The sequence below is a fragment of the Mandrillus leucophaeus genome, unplaced genomic scaffold (genome assembly GCF_000951045.1).
Source record: "Mandrillus leucophaeus isolate KB7577 unplaced genomic scaffold, Mleu.le_1.0 Scaffold509, whole genome shotgun sequence".
NCBI classification, from domain to species: Eukaryota; Metazoa; Chordata; class Mammalia; order Primates; family Cercopithecidae; genus Mandrillus; species Mandrillus leucophaeus.
The window spans coordinates 2,776,088-2,798,844 of record NW_012105464.1 but is presented as its reverse complement, the minus strand read 5'-3'; the positions used below and the strand labels follow the sequence as shown (position 1 = coordinate 2,798,844).

The 22,757-nt window shown below is 37.1% G+C and overlaps 1 protein-coding gene and 1 pseudogene across 5 annotated transcripts in view; both read left to right on the top strand.

The window, feature by feature from the left end:
- Positions 1–22,757, top strand: part of PRRG1 (proline rich Gla (G-carboxyglutamic acid) 1) — a 104,755-nt gene that overhangs the window by 64,804 nt on the left and 17,194 nt on the right. For all 4 annotated transcript variants that reach the window (XM_011996303.1, XM_011996299.1, XM_011996304.1 and 1 more), the window contains one exon: positions 13,037–13,197. In XM_011996303.1, coding sequence (XP_011851693.1) covers positions 13,037–13,197 — 161 coding nt within the window. The remainder of the gene's footprint in view (positions 1–13,036; positions 13,198–22,757) is intronic.
- The window catches only part of LOC105551150, a 34,321-nt pseudogene that overhangs the window by 6,895 nt on the left and 4,669 nt on the right, over positions 1–22,757 (top strand). The window contains exon 2 of the transcript XR_001007826.1: positions 13,037–13,197. The product of XR_001007826.1 is annotated as a ferritin heavy chain-like (transcript). The remainder of the gene's footprint in view (positions 1–13,036; positions 13,198–22,757) is intronic.

Sequence of the window (22,757 nt, the reverse complement as noted above, 5' to 3'; positions counted from 1 at the left end):
TACAAAACATTTTCGTCACTTCCAAAAGAGATCCTATTCCCATTAAGCAGTCACTTAATCCCTTCCCATTATCAACTTCCCTTACCAGACAGGTACATTTGTTACAATCAATGAAACTACATTGACATGTCATTATCACCCAAAGTCCATAATTTACATTAGGGTTCACTCTTGGTGTTGTATATTCTATGAGTTCGGGTAAATGCGTAAAGAATGACATGTACCCACCATTATAGTATTATACAGAGTAGTTTCACTGCCCTAAAAACAAATCCTCTGTGCGCCACCTATTCATGCCTCCTGCCCACTCCCCCTCCATGCCTGGCCATCACTGATCTTTTTATTATCTGTAATTTTGCCTTCTCAGATTGAAGAGAAAGAAGCCTTTTCAGATTGGCTTCTTTCACTTGGTATTATGCATTTAGGATTCCTTCATGTCTTTCCATGATTTGATGCTTGTAAATTCTCAACTGTTTGGGGGTAAATATCAAGGAGTACAATTGCTGTATCATATGGTAAGAGTATGTTTAGTTTTGTAAGAAACCATGAAACCATCTTCTAAAGTGACTGTACTATTTTACATTCCCACCAGCAATGAAAGAGAGTTCCTATTGCTCCATGTCCTTGACAGCATTTGATGTTGTCAGTGTTCTAGATTTTGGCCAATTAAATAGGTGTGTAGTGGTGTCTTCTTGTTTTAACTTGCAATTCCCTGATGATACATAGCCATGAGCTGCATAATGATGTTTTCTTCAATGACAGACCACATATATGAAGGTGGTCCCATAAGATTATATACCATATTTTTACTGTACCTTTCCTATGTTTAGATATGTTTAGATACACAAATACTTACATTATGTTACTTACAGTATTCACAGTATTCAGTAAGTTGCTTATAGTATTCAGTATAGTCACATGCCATACAGTTTTGTAGCCTAGGAGCAATGAGACTAATACCATATAGCCTAGGTGTTTAGGTGTATAGTAGGTTATGCCATCTAGGCTTGTGTAAGTACACTCCATGATGTTTGCACAACAACAAAATCACCTAACGATGCATTTCTCATAATGTTTCCTGCCGTTAAGCAACACATGACCATATGCTGTGGAGCATATTTTCATATGTTTATTTGCCATTCACATATCTTCTTTGGTGAGGTGTTTGTTAAGATCTTTGGCCCATTTTTATATGCTTGTTTTCTTACTGTTTTAAGAGTTCTTTATACATTTTGGATAGCAGTCTTTTATCAGATGTACCTTTTTCAAATGTTTTCTCCCACTGGGTGGTTTGTCTTTTCATTCTCTCGATATAATGGTGTTTTTTATAGAAGTTGAGTCTAAAGGAGAGCAGAGTATGATTCTGGAGACCAAGGTATAGTCCTAGTCCTATCATCAAGTAGCTGTGGCTTTGGGTAAGTCACTTAACCTATAGATTTCAGTGTAGTGTTCTGGTCAGTAAAATGAAGGGATTAAGATGGATCAGTGGTTTCCAATGTGTTTGGTGAAGCCACAGGTCTTCTAAAGGGGCCCCCGAGGGGCCACCATGAGGGAAGGGAGGAAAAGGAAGTGCCCCTGGTATATAACACCTCTCCTTCAGACAGAACAACTCTACTACGTTGTATTTTATCTGTTTTTATTTCATGATAGGTTGATTTGCAGAGGATCCTATGACTAATAAAATTTGGAAAGCTACCAGATCTCTTTCAGTTCTGAAAATCTGCGACTCATGACCATTAATTACCATCCACATTTTGAGGCTGTATTAATGTGTGAACAGATAGGAAAGAAAGTGATAGAAGAACTAGTGGAATAGCTACTATTATGTGCTTCTCTGATGGTGACAAATCATTCACTCTCTATTTCATGGTTTTGAAGTATATAATTCTTCCAGTGTTTCCAATGTGGCCTGTTTTAGGTTGAACCATATGAACCTACACTCAACGTATTAGGTTGAACCATGTGAAATGGCTGGAAGTCATGATTTTGGCCTTCAAAAACTGTAATTTCATGTACTTCAACCAATATCAATGCAGTATGCATTGAGTTCAGAAGCTTCTTAAAGCATCTAGCTCGTATATATATAAATGAATTAATTAAAAATGTATCACAGCCAGATGCGGTGGCTCACACCTGTAATCCCAGCACTTTGGGAGGCCGAGGCGAGTGGATCACTTGAGGCCAGGAGTTCGAGACCAGCCTGGCCAACATGGCGAAGCCCTGTCTCTACTGAAAATACAAAAATTACCCGGGCATGGTGGTGCACCCTGTAGTAGTCCCAGCTGCTTGGGAGGCTGAAGCAGGAGAATGGCTTGAACCCAGGAGGCAGAGGTTGCAGTGAGCCGAGATCACACCCCTGCACTGCAGCCTAGGTGACAGAGTGAGACTCTGTCTCAAAAAAATAAACTAAATAAAAATGTGCTGATTTCATGGGTGGTTAACAGTCCAGTTTGGAAGCAAATGAGATTCTAGAATTCTACGCATCAGCCCACCACCTCTTTTGGGATTGATGTACATGTAGAATCAATAGCAAGAGTTTATTGAATATAATCAAAATCAATTTGGCTTTTACAATTACTACATTCTTTTTGGCAAATGTCAGTAGCTGCCAATAGTTAAAGGCATGTGAGGTCTAGGCTTCCCACAATTTGACTACCAGGTTACAACTAAGTCTTAGGCCGAATTTTGCTATACACAGACATTTATCAACGAGATGGCACAGTTCTGCCATATAACTTATTATATAAACTCTATGAAATCCTATTTCTTTCCTCATTTAGGATCTCCCACAATATCTTAGATAAAAAGTTCATCTAAGGCATATGTGACAGCATTCTAGCAATGGTATTCAGCTAACCCATCTAGTTAGATTAAAGCAATCAAGAATCCTTCACATCATCAGCTAAACATGAGGCCTTTTAGGAATCAAGTCTTGGCCACCATTCCTAAGAGTACAAACTGCAGAGGCTTTAGATTTTTATACTGTGTTCAGGCAAACCCTTGACTGCTGCTGTCATTTCTGGAGCAAATTCACATAAAAACAACATTTCTTTCACCAGTGAAAAGTCATTTGTGAAATTCATGTTAGTGCTTACTAACAGTAGCACTAAACTCATCAATGAAACTCTATTTCTTAAATCCATTATGCTCTATTGTGGGCTGGAGAGAAATATAGCCAAATGCTTTTGTAGTAGCTACCTTTGAAATGTGGCTTTTTGGTTAAATGTAATATGTGTCCTACTAGGACACTTATCCACTCCTAGAGTCTAGATTACAACTGTCACATATAATACCTATCCTACAGTCTATACTGATGAGTTGTAAAGCAATCATTACAACATAAAATTATGCACTACAAACTATAGTTCATCTTATGAGTTTTATCTACCTGTCTTTATTTTCTATTAAATGGTGATTATTAGTCACAGCTATTGCCATAGTCTTCTATATGAGATAGAATGTAATCAGTCTAGATAGGGTCCATAAACTAGAAAGGAAATCTTATGGTTGTAACAACATCAAGACTACTGGTATTGCTGCTGGTACAATTGAGGCACCAGTAAGAGTAGAACTAGCTGTCTTTGGAATTCTCCTGTTTTGGTGATTCCACCTGATTGTGTGCTTAATCATGCCAAATTAGACTAATAATTCCATATTTGTTTGTTTCTTGTGGGCAAAGCATTGCTCTTGGTTCAGAAATATGTATTAGAATACCATGCCTTTAAATCAATTTGCATTATTGCTATTAATTTGATTGCTGTAATCTGCCATTTCATGAAGAATTCTTTTTGATAAGAAGTAGTTATAAATTTTAAAACCCCTTCAAAGAAAACTTTGCCTTTTGCCTTCCTCTGTGGGAGAATATATTGTGCCATTTCTTTCTATGTCCTTTTTCCTTACTAAGTATGAAATCATTAGGTGAGAGACATCTGAATGTATGCCCTAAAATTTGACTTTTACGAATACCATACTGAGATAGTTAGTGTCACTCTGGTGTGAACCATGTTTGTTTTATTTTTAAAGAATACTGACTTTATAGACACACATTACCTCTTTTGTCATCTCTCATATAGAAATCCATTTCTGGCATATTATCCACACTTTTTCCAGGAATCCTACCTGTTATCTGGTATTTCATTGTATGCCTCTGGTACTACAGATTTGTTTAAGTTTTAGGTAATGATCATAACTACTATATGGTCCTTAGGGGGTAGATTTTAGGTATTAAATATATTAATAATCATTTTTTTCCTCTCAGTCTCTTAGACTTCCCACTCCCACTAGCTCAATCCTGCAACTTCCAATTATTTTTTAAATATATGAGCTTTTGAATGGGTTTCAGTTCCTTCATTCCTGTGTAAACATATACTATATGCTATACTAAACTATAAGTTTGCAAAACTGGTTGGGCACATGGACATCACCATACAATAAATTCTGAATTATTATAAACATATCAGCTATGAAAAGTTAACTTTTAATTTCCAGAAATAGTTTAACAATGATGAAATAAATGGGGACATTGTATGTATTGCCACCTTCCTAAGTAAAAATAGGAGGATTATTTAAATAGTGTCTTTTTAGTTTGCCTAATTTTGTTTTTTAGTAAGTGAAATGTCACTTCAGAGTGTGAGACTTTGATTTCCTAGGAAAAGTTGTTTCCATCAGTCTGTGATAAGAAGTACCTATTTAACACTTATTTTAGCAGGGGAAAAAAAAAGCTTGAAGGCATTATATGCAGGCACAACTGAATAATAGTATCAAAATGACTTAGAAGCCAGAAAACAAAGAATTATGAGTTTGACACTTCATAAGATTTTTAAAAAATATAGCTAAGCACAGGATTGGGTGGGGTGGGTGCTTTTTTGATTTTCTCTGTCTGCCTATTGTTGGTTTGGGGTATGGTGATTGCTTGGCTGGATAATTGTGTATTAATATCCCAAAGGGATTTGGATCCAATACACTACTCCCACTTTCTGAAATTCTTTCCAATTATAGAACTCTTTTTTTTTTTTTTGAGACAGAGTCTCGCTCTGTCGCCCAGGCTGGAGTGCAGTGGCCGGATCTCGGCTCACTGCAAGCTCCGCCTCCTCAGCCTCCCGAGTAGCTGGGACTACAGGCGCCCACCACCACGCCCGGCTAGGTTTTTTTTTTTTTTTTTTTATTTTTTAGTAGAGACAGGGTTTCACCGTGTTAGCCAGAACGGTCTTGATCTCCTGACCTTGTGATCTGCCCGTCTCGGCCTCCCAAAGTGCTGGGAATACAGGCTTGAGCCACCGCGCCTGCCCTAGAACGCTTTATGGTTACAACTGAAAGTACTTAAGAAATCATATCCAACACCTTTGCTTCATCAATTAGGAAACATGTTCAGATAAATTAAGCAACAAATGTAGTATCAGAGAGCCAGTTTACTGCCAGAGCTGCAACAGGAATCCATATATCCTGACTACAAATTCAGGGTCTTTTTACCATACCACACTTTTTCCTTATCCTATACTTTCACTTGCCTCAATACAGGGTTGGTGAAAATGGTTAATAGATATTGGCTCTCTTAGACTTCAGCAACATATCTCAAAAGGCAGCTTTCATGTGACAAACAGAAGGCTTGAATAAGCAGAGAGCTTTGCATGTTCTACAGTCTTGTATGAGAAATTTACAGTTAAGCCAGATTACTAGAGATTTATTCAGAAAAGGAATCAGCTTCCTGGTTAGTTTGTGGACTCTGTAGATTTAGTCTCTAGTACACCAACATTTATACAACACTGGGAAGAAATTTTCCATTTGAGCAAATATATTTTGCAGATTGCAGATGCTTACCTTTTTAAACATGATTTAAAATATTTTTAAAAACCATATTTTTATAGAAATAGTTCTAAATTAGATTATATAATTTACTGCCTCCTTGAACATTATCCTGAACATCATATAGCCCTTTATTGGTGATTCACATTCACCATGATAAACATAATCATTGATGTCTATAGCCTTGAGAGCTGTCAGTGTGCTGGGGTTTAGATCCTACTCTAACCCCCAAAGAACCTTCTGACTCTCTTCTCCCTTGCCTTCAGATTAATTAGCTTTCACTTCTGTTTGCTTTCAGTATGTTGATCTAGTTCAGCCCACCCTGTCCCTTCTGCTTTCCAGTTTTCATGTGCAATGAGGCTTTGAAGTCTCAGGAGCCAGGCTCCTGCACATGCATAGAGGAAACTGACCTTTGGTTAGTCTAAGAAGTTGAGGTTTCCCTGTAGATAAAGCATCAGGTGAGTTGTAATGCATGACCTTGGTTGTCTCTTGTTTCTAAGTTCATGAGAATGGGTTTATTTGAGCAACTTTTACATTTCTGCATAAATGAGGTATTACTGTCATTCATATCTGTAGTGATTATGTAAAACCTTGAATAGCCACCCAAACTGTCAACCTAAAATTCAATAAAGCATATTTTGTTATAGTTACTTATGATTATCTAAACATACATACCTGTCATGTATGTAATTTTTCTTCCATAATCTATCCTTTCTAAGAGCTTCTTTGTGGTCTGTTGTTAAAATTTCAGTGATGATAAGCTATCAACATATATTTGACCAAAGTTGAAGTTAATAAAAGCAAGCATATACATTATGGCAAAGGCTGTTTCCTCACAAGTTTGTTACAAGTATCAAGTTCTTATAATAAGGACCACTTCTCGACCATTTCTTGAGAAGAAGTTCTGAAATTTTAAAATCTCATGATATACCCAAAATATTTATGAATCATAAAAGTATATTGTAGCAACTATACAGCATTGGTTAACTGAAAGGACTTATAAGATTCTACGGGGTATATTCTCGTAAGGCTTTAATAATGACTCAAGGTATGGTACAGCAGGAGAGAGATCACTCACAAGGCCATTTTTAGTTGCACAGGACACATTTGTCTTCTAATTGTGAACCACCAAGATATGTGCAAGATAACCTTGGTATTGGGAGCTAAGGCACACATTTACAGAAGATGTTTGATATCCCACTGGTCATGTAGCTGAAACTAGACTATGTAATCAATTAGGTGCAATCAGCCTATATGTTTCCCAAAAATAGTTCAGACAAGCTACTACAGTGTGCCTCCAGGCGAATTTGAGACATTAAATAGCACTTTGTAAAGCTACTACATTTCATACCAGACTTGACCAAGGAGACCAAACTCCCAGGCATTCCTGAAGTTAAGGAGACAGACTCACGGCAAGTTAATCCTATTTATTCTATATTTTCTAAGTGTATTTTTATTATCAACTTGATAAATATCATTTTTTTTCTTTCACGGAATAACTGCCACAATGGTAGTGACAGTGAGTCACACTACTACTTATTGTAAATTTGTTCTTTTTCAAGCCCTGAGCAAAGCACTTATTTATAACTTATAACTTGAGATTGGTGCTATTTTTTCAGTTTTACAGATGAATAAGTGACACTTAGGTTTTTGTTTTCTTCACATAACTATTTGTTCTGACAACCCTTTTTCTAACTAGTGCACACTACTTAACAAGCTTGGGATATCAGTAAGATTAAATACATTACTCAAAACAACCACAAGGCTCCCCCAATCAATGCCATAATGTCTTTATTCCTTTTCTGACTAACCTTGTTCCCATGAGAAATTCAATAACTCCAGGGTTGCACAATAGGTCAATAGGCCCTGACTCTTGCATTGAAGAAGAGATATGGAATGCTAGGTTCATTTGTAGAAAGTCCTCATTCTCTGTTCTTGATGTTCTTGCTACTGTTGCTGGTGTATAGTTTTATATCAAAAATAGGGCACCTATGGCCAGTTGCTGTGGCTCATGCCTGTAATCCCAGCACTTTGGGAGGCCAAGGTGGGAAGATGGCTTGAGCCCAGAGTTTGAGACCAGCCTGGGCAACATGGAAGAACCCCGTCTATGCCAAAAAAAGAAAAGAAAAGTCGAGTGTGGTGGCACACACCTGTAGTCCCAGCTACTCAGGAGACTGAGGTGGAAGGGTCTCTTGAGCCCAGGAGGCAGAGGTTGCAGTGAGCCAAGATCGCATCACTGTACTCTAGCCTGGGCTACAGAGCAAAACTCTGTCTCAAAAATAAATAAATAAATAAGTTAAGTAAGTAAATAAATAAATAAATAAATTAGGGCATCCAAACCACAAACTCACACACCCACCAGAAATATGCCTGCCTTTTGACCTTGAACATCCATCATGTTCAGTCTTACAATAGAACTCTTTGTGTATCTCTTTTGTTATATCTCTGTTACCTCTTGCACTGAAGAACCTTAAGGGCAGAGGTCACCTGCTACTCATCTTTGTGACTTGTTGCATCTACTTATGTCATTTATTTTTATTATTTTCTTTTGAAGAGAAAGCATGGGTGAGAGCTTATTTATTTTGAAATTATGAAAAAGTGGTTACATTTTTTGAATAAATATACTTATTTTGTGTGTATGTATGTGTAAATATGCCTTGGATTTGAAATATTTAATAAGAGTGTTTCCTAACTGAATCTGCAGAAAAAAAGTTTAGGTTTTTCTTTATTTCCTTTAATGGGAAACCTTCGTGTGTTAAATAACACCCCAGTATTGTGTTCTCAAGGCACATTTACATTCTGTATACTTGTCACATCATGTAATCCTTCATTAAGGCATGCACATGATTCCTGATAGCTGTAATTTAACTCACACAATTTAAGGAGAAAGAGGCAATTAAGGAAGTGATCACTCAATTTAAGGAAGTGATCAACTTTAGTTTCAAACATCATGGCTTTAGTTAAATGTCCTAACGCAAGACCTTGCATCCTGGAAATTGCCCCATGTTTTTAGAAGAGGTAGTCTGATTTCATCCTAGAGATCAAAGCTGCCACCTTCTCCTTTATTTTGTTTTCACATTTTAAAAAATTCTAATTTTAGGGGCACATGTTCTCAGGATCTCCTGAGGGCTGTGTCTTGGGCAAAAAAGAAAATAATTTAGTTCTGGTATCATCATTTAGGGTCCATTAGGCTTCCAAATACTTTGATGAGCACTGGCAAATTCTCTGCCACTACTTCCTCTTCCCTAATATGTGGTAGACATAACTAATCTATAATAGTATCTTTCCTACAGGTCAGATTCTTACTTTAAGTGATATCTTCTAATGGACTGGATTTGGCAAGTGAGATAAAATCTACTTGCCAACTGAATCCATGTAGAGTTCTCAGTATTATATTACCTTGCTGCCCAGTACAAGAAATACATAGGAGATATGATTATGGAATGCTTGGTAATTTGATTAGACTTGGATTAGAAGCTTTGTGTCCTGCTATATTACCTTCCAATTGCTTATTCTTCTAAGTTAGACTGCTTTCCGGTTACTGGAGTTAGTGGCTTGCTTTGACTCACCTTTTTGAGTTGGATAGCATATAAGAAAATAATTGTCTCTTAGAAGCATTTAGCTTTCTTCTCTTAAAAGTTCAAAATACATTAATGTTGATTGTTTGATTTATCCTCAGAAAAACTGATTCAAAACCCAGGGATATCTTAGACCACATTAACATATGTATTGTCTTTAAAACAAGGAAGCCAATAATCCTGATCAGTTTTGCACTTATCAGACCAAACACAAAGTATTGCACTCAGCATAGATCACTGTATTTTCAGAGGAAGATGATGCAGACTCAAATCCATTTTCTATGGCAAACAGATGAAGAAACAAGACATGTTTATTCTGGAAAAGAGAAGTCCCACGGGAAACCATTTACTGTCTTTCTTCCTGTATTAGTTAGCCTGTTATATGGAGGAGACTTACGTGTTAATTCAGAGGGTATAAATAAGACCAATGACTAGGAAGTTGTTAAGTCAGTAAAATATCTCTTGAAAAAGGGTACTGTAGTCAAATATCACAAATGCATGTATCATGTTCCGTTTCAGGAGACTTACAAATACATGCATGCATAATGATGTTTCAGTCAACAATAGACCGCGTATACAATGATGGTCCCATAAGATTAGGAGCTGAAAAGTTTCTATTGCCTATTGACATCATAGCATCACAGTATAACACATTACTCACATGTATGTGGCAATACTGGAGTAAACAAACCTACTGCACTGCTAGTCATATAAAAGGATAGTACATACAATTATATATTGTACATAATACTTGAAAATGATAACAAATGACTATGATGCTGGCTAATAATGTATTTACTATTTATTGTCATTCTGGAGTAAACTCCTTCTACTTATGAAAAAAATTAACTATAAAATAGCTTCAAGCGAGTTCTTCTGGAGGTAGTACAGAAGAAAGCATTGTTATAATAGCAGATGACAGCTCCATGCATGTTATTGTCCCCGAAGACCTTCAAGTGGGATAAGATGTGGATGTGGAAGACAGTGATACTGATGATCCTGACCCTGTGGAGGCCTAGGCTAATGTGTGTGCTTGTGTCTTAATTTTTAACAAAAAAGTTTAAAAAGTGAAAAAATACAATAAAATTTTTAAATAGGAAAAAGGCTTATAGAATAAGGATATATATAAGGAAATAAAATATTTTTGTACAGCTGTACAATGTGTGTTTTAAGTTGTGTTATCACTAAAGAGTTAAAAAGTTAAAAATTTAAAAAGAGTATAAAGTAAAAATGTTATAGGAAGCTAAGGTTAATTTATTACTGAAGAAGGAAAAACATTTTTCTTCTTTTTATTTTCATTTCATTTTATTTTTTATATTTTAAGTTAATTTTAATTTTTTTGAATGAGGTCTCACTGTGTTGCCCAGGCTGGTCTCGAACTCCTGGGCTCAAGCAATCCTCCCACCTCAGCCTCCCAAAGTGCTGGGATGACAGGCATGAGCCACCGCTCCCAACCAAAATTTTTTTTTAAGAAATATATTTTTATATATTTAATGTAGCCTAAGTGGACAGTGTTGATAAAGTCTACAGTAGTGTACAGTAATGTCCTAGGCCTTCACATTCGCTCACCACTCACTCAGGCCAACTTTCAATCCTGTTAGCTCCATTTATGATAAGTGCCCTGCAAACTCCTTTTATGGTAAGTGCCCTGTACAGTACCATTTTTTATCTTTTATATCATATTTTTCCTGTACATTTTCAATGTTTAGATATACAAATACTTACCATTGTTATAATTGCCTATAGTATTCAGTATAGTAACAAGCTGAATAGATTTATAGCCTAGGACCAACAGGCTGTATCATATAGCCTAGGTGACTAGTAGGCTATGCCATTTAGGTTTGCGACAATACACTCCGTCCTGTTTGCACAATGATGAAACAGCCTAACGTATTTCTCAGAATGGATCCACATTGTTAAGTGATGCATGACTGTTTATACTAAATATATATTAAGGACCCTAAAAAGTCATTCAGTGAAAGATCTCTTTAAATTTGTTAACCCTAGCATTCCATAAATACTTCCTCAGAATGTTTCCAAGGAACTCTCATTAGGATAGTGATTCTCAAACTGTGGTAATGGGAGCAGCAGCAGCAGCAGCATTTCCTGGGAACTGAGTAGAAATGTAATTTTATAGCCCTACCTCAGATCTATGGCATCAGAAGCTCTGGAGTGGGACCCAGCAGTCTGTGTGATAGTCCTTCAGGGATTCTGATGCGGCTAAAAGGCAAGAAGCATTGTTAGAAAATTTTACTATTATTCTCCAACTTAACAGTAACCTTTTGCTTTCCTTCATTACACTTACCACAATTTGTATTTTCTAAAGTTTGTTCTAATGATATTCTATGAATCTGTGAATTCATATTCCATAATCATAATCTATTCTCTGAATTTCCTTCCTTCTGTACCTCATAAAGGGTCATAAAGGCAACCCTTTCTGAGGTACAGAAGGAAATACTCATTGAAGGCCTATCATGGTTTTCACCCTGGTATAAGTGCCATCTAGCTGGTATCAATTTGGATACTTTAAAGAATCCTAAATAATAAGTCCATATATTCTATAAAGTAAAATACTCATTTCTATAACAAAGCAAAACTTTACTCCATTGCTGGCTGTCATTGTCATTTTTAAAAGAGCACATAACTCTTTTAAAGTTTTTCATTTCCTTCAAAATGTTTTTCAGAAAATGTAGACTTTTTTAGCATCTTGAAAGATCCATAATATGCCTTTTCTCATGTCAGAATTCTATAAATTAGGAAATGTTCTAATCTCTTGCATTAACAGAGATGAAATTCTGGTGGCATTATATTTGTCTCTCCAAACAAGCAACACTCTTTTAGAAAAATGTAATTGAAATTGAACTTAAAATCTATTTGTATTTAAAAATAAAAAATCTTATTTTTTAGTTTTATATTTTATTATTAAAATAAAATAATCTTATTATTTTACATGGTTTCATAAATGTATTTTGAATGTTTATATTGAAATGCCTCTGTAAATCATGCAGAAGAATTTTCTTTTTCTAAAGGACAGTGAAATGAGGTTGAATGTGTTAAAAAGCATCACACTGTATTTAACTCAAGTACATTTAGAACAAAATTATTATTAGGATTTTCATAGAATGAATCATGGCCAAATTTAACTTCTCAATTTTTTTTTTAAAACCTATTCTTTTCATACAAGTAAGAGCTCTCTGGGTTTATATTACTAGGTCAACTGAAGTGTTATTTATTTTTAGGTAGACGGACAAAGACTGATAATCTAGAGACTGGATTTGATTTGGCTGCTGCTGTCTGTCAGCAGCATGCCTTGGGGTATCTACTTACAGTAATGAGAATAAGTAGTGCTATCATTATTACTATATTTAAATACCCATGGTTTGCAGGAATGTGCTAAAGTCTGAATATCACATAGTTAGTTATGTCACTGTCCCTGCCCAGGGCAAGTGCTATTGAAAGGACATACTCACATGATGAAGAAGATAGCAGATACAGTGGTTTGGAGCTGAGTGTTACTTCATTGCTGACTCACCAAAAGAGGCTTAGGATGTTGGCTATGTTTTCTAAAGAGCATCTTGCAGTTTTCATCTGGTATATCAACTTCTCACATAGGTTTTTTATTACATTTTTATGCTTCTTATTATATTTCTTTTTAGTTTTCCTCACGGGAGAAAAAGCCAATTCCGTATTAAAACGCTACCCAAGAGCTAATGGGTTTTTTGAAGAAATAAGACAGGGCAACATTGAGCGTGAGTGCAAAGAAGAATTCTGTACATTTGAAGAAGCAAGAGAAGCTTTTGAAAATAATGAAAAAACTGTAAGTATTTTGGCAATTTAAAAAAATTTGCCCAAATTTGCCTACCTTTTTGATGTATATTTGAAATCTGCATCCCTGAATTATGTACATTGCTAGCAATTAAAAATTCCTTTGTTAGGAGCTCGGGAAGTGGCATCTAATTAGTAATATTCTGTGGGTTGGAGAGCTAGGTTCACTTCCCCTTGTGCTGGACTGTCTTTGAAAGCCCCATTTCTATAGGACTCTGCTGAGCTAGGATTTATCATCTTGACAAGTAGGAAGGATTTGATTTGCACCAAGCTTTGTTCTAGAAGGTTATAGATAACATCACTTTGCCTAATTACAGAGAAAGTGTGGAGGAAGCTAATGGATGGTGATAGTGTTTTAAAAGGTTTTACAAAAGAAAAGACATCCAGACATACCTTCCCACTCCACGAGAATACTCCTGTTTACTTCTCTTTACTCTAGACTATATGCTATTCAAGGAGAGCAGGAATGGGACAGCACAAGGCAGGGGTGAAAATTCTATAGAACTGCTCCACAGCTGGAAATTGTTACCAGAGGTAGCCATTGTGTAAAGATTCAGTCCTGGGCAGCAGGAAAATAACCCTAGATATGCCAAACAAGTGGTGTCACTTAATGCTAAAAAGATACTAAATATACCTTAAGAGCAGCAGATGCAAAAGTTTTAAAGAAAGGGGTAAGAGGAAGAAGTCACATCTTAGTCAAATCACAGGGTTAGAAATAGGGAAAGAAATATATCATCCATGATACCATCATGCAATCACAAAGCACTGTTGGCCTTTATTTCCCTTCCAGCTTTTTTCCTTTGCGTCCGCTTAGTCATTGTTGGTTTTATTTTATTCATTTTACTTTTTAAAAATAGTATATGTTCATTGTAGAGAAATTTAAAAATCTAGTAACATAAAATCACTTGAACCATGGGCCAAGCTGTACCTTAGCCCCTTTTAGCAATGGCTGGAGTGACTGGGATTCAGGGCACCACGTCCCTAGGCTGCACACAGCGTGGGGACCCTGGGCCCAGCCCACGAAACCATTTTTTCCTTCTGGGCTTCCAGGTCTGTGATAGGGGTGGGTAGGGGCTGCCATGAAAACCCATGACATGCCCAGGAGACATTTTCCTCATTGTCTTGGGGATTAACATTTGGCTCCTTGTTACTTATGCAGATTTCTGAAGCCAGCTTGAATTTTTCCTCAGAAAATGGGTTTTTCTTTTTTACTACATCATTAGGCTGTAAAATTTCTAAACTTTTATGCTCTGTTTTCCTTTTAAAATAGAATACTTTTAACAGAACCCAAGTCACCTCTTGGATGCTTTGCTACCTAGAAATTTCTTCTGCCAGATACTCTAAATCATCTTTCTCAAGTTCAAAGTTCCACAAACCTCTAGGGCAGGGGCAAAATGCTGCCAGTTTCTTTGCTAAGACATGGCAAGAGTCACCTTTGCTCCAGTTCCCAACAAGTTCCTCCTCTCCCTCTGAGACCACCTCAGTCTGGACCTTATTGTTCATATCACTATGAGCTTTTTTTGTCAAAGCCATTCAACAAATCTCTAGGAAGTTCCAAACTTTCCCACATTTTTCTGTCTTCTTCTGAGCCCTCCAAACTGTCCCAACCTCTGCCTGGTACCCAGTTCCAAAGTCACTTCCACATTTTCGGGTATCTTTTCAGCAGTGCCCCACTCTACTGGTACCAATTTACTGTATTAGTCGTTTTCACGCTGCTGATAGAGACATACCTGAGACTGGGAAGAAAAAGAGGTTTAATTGGACTTACAGTTCCACATGGCTGGCAAGGCCTTAGAATCAGGCGGGAGGTGAAAGGCACTTCTTACATGGTGGCAGCAAGAGAAAATGAGGAAGAAGCAAAACAGAAACCCCTGATAAACCCATCAGATCTCGTGAGATTTATTCACTGTCGTAAGAATAGCACAGGAAATAATGGCCCCTATGATTCAATTACCTGCCCCGGGCCCCTCCCACTACACGTGGGAATTCTGGGAGATACAATTCAAGATTCGGGTGGGGAAACAGCTAAACTATATTGTGTGTATATACCACATTTTCTTCATACAGTGATCTGTCAGTGGGCATTTGGTTACTTTTAGTTAGGAGTAATATTTAGAAACTGAGATCTGGGAGCTAGAGTATGCTCATTGCTACCAGAATGTCATTACTTCTGGATCTTTCAGCAATAGAGCTAGGGAAAAAAAAATCACATATATGTATACATGCATACAAATTCTATATATGTCTATATGTAGACATGTAAACATATGTATACATGTAGACATATATGCGAAATAACTAATTCATTATGCTGATCTCCAATTCCAATCCAACCCCTCAGCACTCCTTCAGCCATTCTATATTTGTAGATATGTAAAAATTCCTTATAGATGTTCTTCTACAATGAGAATTCCAGCACCCAATAACATCAATATATTAATAACTCATTTGCTTAGTTGTATAATACACACACAATGGATTTGGAATTTTAATATCTGTAATGTAATGGGGAGAGGGAAAACTTTTATATTCATTCATGCATGCATGCATGCATTTTTTTAGCATCTTATTTGGAAATAATTATAGATTCACAAAAAATTGCAAAGATAATACAGTGAGGTCCCATGTAGCCTTTACTCAGTTTCCCCCAGTGGTTACATCTTAAATAACTGTGAGATCAAAACTAGGAAACTGACCTTGGTACAGTCTGTATGTATAGTTCTATGTCATTTTATCACTTGTACAGATTTGTATAACCATCACTGCAATCAAGTAGCAGACATGTTACATTACCACAAAGTTTTCCCTCATACTACCCTTTAATAGTCACACCTACCATCTTCCACAACTATCCCTAACCCTTAGCAATCACTAATCTGTTTCCATCTCTATAATTCTGCCATTGCAAGAATGTTATATAAATGGAATAATATAATATGGAACCTTCAAAGAGTCATCATAATGCCCTTGAGATTAATCCAAGTTATGTATATCAATGGTTCATTCATTTTTGTTTCTGAGTAGCATTTTGCTGAGCCATTTGCTTATTGAGAGACATGTGTGTTGTTTCTAGTTCTTGGCTTTTACAAATAAAGCTGTTATGAACATTTAATAGGTTTTTGTATTGACATACATTTTCATTTCTGTGGGGTAAGTCCCTGGGAGTACAATTCTTGGGTTGTATGGTATATGTGTAGTTTTTTTAACACACTGACAAACTAATTTGTCATTGTATAAATTGCCATCTTACATTCTCACCAACAGTGTTTGAGAGATCCAGTTTCTTTACATACTCATGAGCACTTGGTGTTTTTACTATGTTTTATTTTAGCCATTCTGCTAGGTGTGTAGCGATAACGTCTTGTGATTTTAATTTGCATTTCCTTAATGGCTCATGATATTGAACATCTTTTTATGTGCCTATTTTCTATTTATGTATGTTCTTTGGTGAAATCTCTCTTCATGTCATTGGCTTACTTTCTGATGGGATGTTTTATTTTATTTTACTATTGAGCTTTGAGAGTTCTTTATTATCCTAGGTTTGGATCTGTTTTCAGATATATAGTTTCTAGGCCATTTGAGTTTTATATATTCATTGTATATTCTACTACTCTCGTATTGCTTAAGTTTTATCATTGATTCTCAGGGTGAACAATGTTTTTTTGTTGTTGTTGTTTTTGGAGACAGATTCTTGCTCTGTCGCCCAGGCTGGAGTGAAGTGGTGCAATCTCGGCTCATGGCAACCTTTGCCTCCCAGGTTGAAGTGATTCTTGTGCCTCAGCCTCCTAAGTAGCTGGAACTACAGGTGCTTGCCACCATGTCCAGCATACACACACACACACACACACACATATATTTAGTAGAGATGGAATCTCACCATGTTGCCCAGGCTGGTCTCGGAATCCTGAGCTCAGGCAGTCCGCCTACCTCAGCCTCCCAAAATGCTAGGATTATAGACGTGAGCCACCATACCTGGCCATCATGGTGAACAATGTTTTTAATGCCTACCTCTCTGGCCTTTTATCCATCTCAGTGCTTCTATATATCATTTCCCACCCACAGACAGGATGCTGCATGTCAGCAATCTTTGAAGCAAGTAGAAGAAATTCCTTCAACTGTGAGAGAATTGCTTGAGAAATTTTCTGTACTTCCAGCATCACCTTTTCCTTCCTGTGGAATCATTCTCATCTCATTAGCCTACATGCCTTTAGAAAGGAAAAAAAAAAAAAAAAAAAACCTCTCTTAAGACATCCCCATCCAACAACCACTTCATTTCTTGAAACTCTGCTCTGCCTACAATTGCTCCCCTAGTGAACTTTCCTCTTCTCATACTTCAAATGCTGGTACCTTCCAAATTTATATTTGTAGTTCCTGGAGGGCTACACTGAACTACAGACTTGTATGGCTAACTGCCTACTCAACATGTTATCTTAGAATCAAATATGGTTCTCAAACTAAACAGACAAATTTGCACCCCTTCCCCCAAATATCGACACTTACTACAGCCTCTCTGATCTCAATAAGTAGTAAGTCCATCCACCATGTTTGCTGATCTCCAAAGCTTTTTGCCGTCTCTGACTCCTCTTTTTTTCATATCCCACACCCCATCTGCAATAGTTGGTTCTGATATGCAAATATACTCAGAATCTAGCCACCTTTCTACTTGTTACCACTTTACATCCAAGCCACCACCACCCTGTCATCTGTATGATTTTTTGGCCCCTGCCCCATAGTTGATTCTCAAAACAGCAGGTTAGAGTGATCCTTTAAAGTCTCTTACTTGCAAGGGCTTCCCATCTCCCTCAGTAAAGGCCAAAGTGCTCAGAATCACCCACCAGGTACTACACAATCAGTCCTCATCTATCTTCATCCCACACCTTCACTCCATAATTAGTTATTTCTTTACCACATCTCCTATGACACTCCACCCCTTTGCTGTGGCTTTCTTGTGCCTCCTCACATACACAGACAGCACATGTCCTGCCTCATGACTTTGGCACTTGCTCTCTCCTATGCTAGATGGATATGTCTGAGTTCCTTCACCACTCTCAAGTCTTCACTCAAGTTCACTTTCTCAGTGAGAAAGTATCCTACCTTAAATTGCAACCTCTTGTCCCTTCTGTGACTTTTTTCTTTCAAGCACTGACATCATTTGACATCTGTTTATTTATTTATTTTTTTAATTGTTACTCCTCCCTCCCTGCCAGGACCGTTAGCTCCATGAGTGCAACATTTCTCATCTGTTTTGTTCATAGCTATGGTCCCTACCATATAAAGCAGTGCTGGTACATAATAGAGGCCAAATAAATATTTGATGGATGAATGAAGGAATGGATTGGCAAATTACAAAGTAAATTTAATTTATGGGAAGAACCGATTTAAAACTTGTTCCCAAGTTGGCTGATAGATAATAGACTTTAAAATGGTTTTTATTATGTTGTTGTTATATTTCCTTCTTTGTGCTTTAAAGTTTGTCATCTGAGTTTGTTCATGCCATTAAAACAATCCCATTTAGGATAAGGTGTGCTAGCCTTTGATCTAGCAAATGTAATTGAAGTGGCATTCTCATTTTTGGATCTGTTTCAGAACAACTATTTCAGAATAATGTTTGTTATCTGCTAATCAGGATCTAGCCTTGCCAGCACAGTTTCATCTTAATCTTGGCAGTGAAGAAAATGATTGGATTTGAGATTTGCTTTCTACTTTTAGACTATCTTTACTATCTTTTTGTTTACTAAAATTTATCTCTCAGAACACTTTTACTCATACATGTTTTCATCATTTCCAAGCATGAAGTATGTGAATTTAGAAGTCTGCTTTCAATAGAATGTTTATTGTTGGAGTTATTTACCTAATTTGGAATACAAGTCTAATTATACAATGGGAGAAAACATATTGTATTTCATGGTCCTCATTTTCATCATGTAGGAAGTGGGTCAGATTTATTCAGACATTATCTGCTGAATGCCTGCTATGTAACAGACACAGTATATATGACAATGTATAGGCTGTTCCTCCCTCATGGCATTTGCGCTCTGGTAGAAACAGCAGACATATGCACAAAGGCTTATATGAGCATGCTGTAAACCTTAAATATACACAATTTTTATTTGTCAGTTATACCTCAATAAAGCTGAATTGTCATGCCAAAATCCTCTGCTTTGAGAATCAGATGGACCTTGATTTGGTGTCTGAGCTCTGTCACCTACTGACTGTATTGCTTTTTGCAAACATTTCATCTTTTAGGCCTTAATTTTTGTGTCTTTTAAAAGGAGGATATTATACCTACAGCATTAGGTTTGAGACTGTGCACTTAGTATAGTGCTTGGAACAGAGAAAACTTTCAATACATATAATTTATTCTAGTTTTTAGGTGCTGAATTCTTGCCACTTTATTTAGGAATCATTATTTCACCACGGTCACTTTTTCTCTCTTCTCTCTATGAGACTGTGAGGGTTCTCTACATTTTGGAACTGTTAATCTTGCACTAACATTGAGAAAATAGTAGTAATTCTTTAAAACAATGATTATAGAACTTTTAATCATATATAATTTCTAGTTTATTTTGCTTGACTTTCCACAGTGGTTGACTTCAAACTTTAGCGTGCATAGGAACAGTCTGGGTGCTTAGCAAACCTGCATAGTCCCACCTAGTGCCCAGATCTGGGTTTCTAATTCCATTCTACAGTGAAATAAAACAGGACGTTTTAGGGACATGGCTAATTATTGGGCTGAAGCGTGGAGAATACAAGATGAACTGGAGAACATTGTGGTACGAGAAAGTAAGGAAGTGCTATAATCCGAAGAATGGGAACATGTTAAAGGGACACGGGAGGTAACCTAAAGAAGCTCTCAGTGGCCAAAGCTGAACAATTTTAGCCACAAAATAAATAATGTAGTATTGGATTATAGCCCAAAACACAAAATAAATACACACAATTGTATAATGATATAAATGCATGAATGAATGAAAAGGTGAAAAGAGAAAAATCCACACTATAGAATTCCAAATTATGTATGTAAATACTCCACCCCAGAAGGTAGAGCTTAATTTCCTTCTTCCCTTGAGTGTGGCTTGAACTTAAAGACTAGCTTTCAAAGAACAAAGTATGGGAAGGATCAGCGGGTAGTGGGAGGTGGGGTAACTTTACAATGGAGAAACCTGTCAAACTACTTTGACCTGGTGATCAAAGTTACTAAGTCACACATATGGTATACTGAGAAGACACTTCATTTATTTCCATCCCTGCAAACTCATAACCCCAGTCTAATCATGAGAAACTTACAGAGAAATCTAAACCGAAAGACATTCTCCAAAATGTCTGACTACTATCAAAAGAGTCAGGGTCATGAAAAAAAAAATTAGAAAACACTAGGAAACTGTCACAGACCAGAGGAAACTAAAGCGACATGATTAAATGAAATGTCAATTAGATTCTGGAAAAAAAGGGTATTAATGGGAAAACTAATATAATCTAAATAAAGTATTATGTTTAGTTAATAGTAATGGACTAGGATTAATTAGCCAATTAATTATAACAAATTTACCATCCTAATGTCAGAAGCTCACATTAAGGGAAACTGGGTGAGGAGTACAGGAGAAATGTTATGTATTATCTTTGCAATTTTTCTGTAAATTTAGAATTATTTCAAAATAAGAGAGTTCATTTTTAAAATGCACAGTCCAGGGGTCACAAGTCTCCTTGGGGCCAGGGAACTTACCTTATTTCGTAACACTTTGTTAGATTCTAAAGAAAGCAGTTTCGCTAAAACCACTTAGAATACTCAGAGCTCTGTAGTGGGTGGTATTTCTAGGGATATGGATGACTGTTGTGTCTGGGTGCATCATCCCAAGTCTTTATCCCATTCTTGTGCACTCCATGTGCCATTCTACCCCCAAGTTGCAGCTATATTTTAGAAACTTAGTTATTAATATCCAAGGATCTGAGATCTGAGTTCAGCAATGCCTTTTTAGATAATATCTCTCATTCCAAAGTGTCACCATTTAAATTTGTTTATGTATAAATTACTGGGGAAGAAAGAGACATGCAGTCCCCTTTCATACTAGGATATGTTACAAAAACTACATTGGAGATTGTTGAATTCAGAGCCCATGGCAGGAGGTGGCATGTAGACACTTGTGAGTTGGGATTAGTGATTACAAGAAATACTGTGTCTGAGGTATCTAAAAATTGATCACTAGGTCCTGGAGATTACTCATGGCACTTGCAGGCAGAAAGTCCGATTCTTTGGCACTGTTGGGGAAACTCTCATTTCACTTAGCGTCTCATGATCTGCTGATGGCACTAGAGCCAGATTCAGAATATTGTCCCCACTCCTAGTGTCTAAAGAGTTGTGAGGGATGAGGGAATTCAGGAAAGAAGGGAGGTGGAAGTCCAGTCTGGGCACAGAAATACAGGAGGCAAACATGGGGCATTGCTGTGGCCTTCTTCTAGCCATACCTTATTCATTTCCATTGAGACCTTCTCCTGCCTTCCCTAGACGCATCCCAGACCCTCCTTGGGGAACCAAATATGAAGTTTCCCTTTAGGCACATGGGGTGGTTTCCTGGGGCTCCCAAAGGCTTCCTCACTACTTCTTTTGGAACCACTTGCAAATAAGTTAAATAGGGCCAAAATATGTCATTTTGTGCAACTGGTATTCTGAGCTACCTTCTGTAAAGATGAGGAAGGTCTGGCTGTTGCAGGTCCATAACATGTTGTCCCTTATATGATTCATTTAAAGTAAGTTGTTATTGGTTATATTGCTGATATTGTTTTTAAGTTAGTAGTGAACTTCAGTCTCTAGCAGTTGGGCCCATTTGTAGATTATAAATTATGTGTAGTGTCAGTTATTCATGTCAGGTTATGGTAGTAACTGAATTAGGAGAGTTTCAGCCTGTATGATATTAATAAAGTAGTCAACTTCTTCAATTGGGGCGAGGGGTGCTCTCCTCCCCATGCCAGCAGTATGTTAACCTTGACCTAAAGTTACCTCAGCAAGTTTCCTCTCCCAGTACCAGTGCCAACCTTTTTCAGAACTCTCCTCAGAGACTGGGTACCAGTGAGGCTGACAGATCTATTTGTTGTCGCTTGTAGAATCATTTGCACCATGGATTTAATTTAACTTGTGGCCCTGTCACCTATCATGCTGCTGCTTTGGGATCCTTCACTGCTTAATAAGCAATACTGTCATGGTTAGGAAATGGCTCATGTATCCGTTATAGAGCTGCAACCAGTCAGTGGAATTGATGACAATAAAACACTCACATTCAAATCGGGATTTGAGTAGAACCCTAGGGCAGCAACTTTGCTTGGTAAATGTCTAGGGCATCCATTTTTCCATCTGAAAGATGATGTCACATGTCTCCCATAGCATGCTGGGAAGAAGTTAGCTATGAATTCAGAGAATAAGGGGCTAGCTGTTACCTAAGGAATTATATTCTTTAGCCTAATACAGTAAACCTCTCCCTCCAAAAAAGGACAAGAAGAAGCAAAGACCACTCAATCAATGATGAGACAGAGGTGTTGTGAAATGATATGATAGCCAGC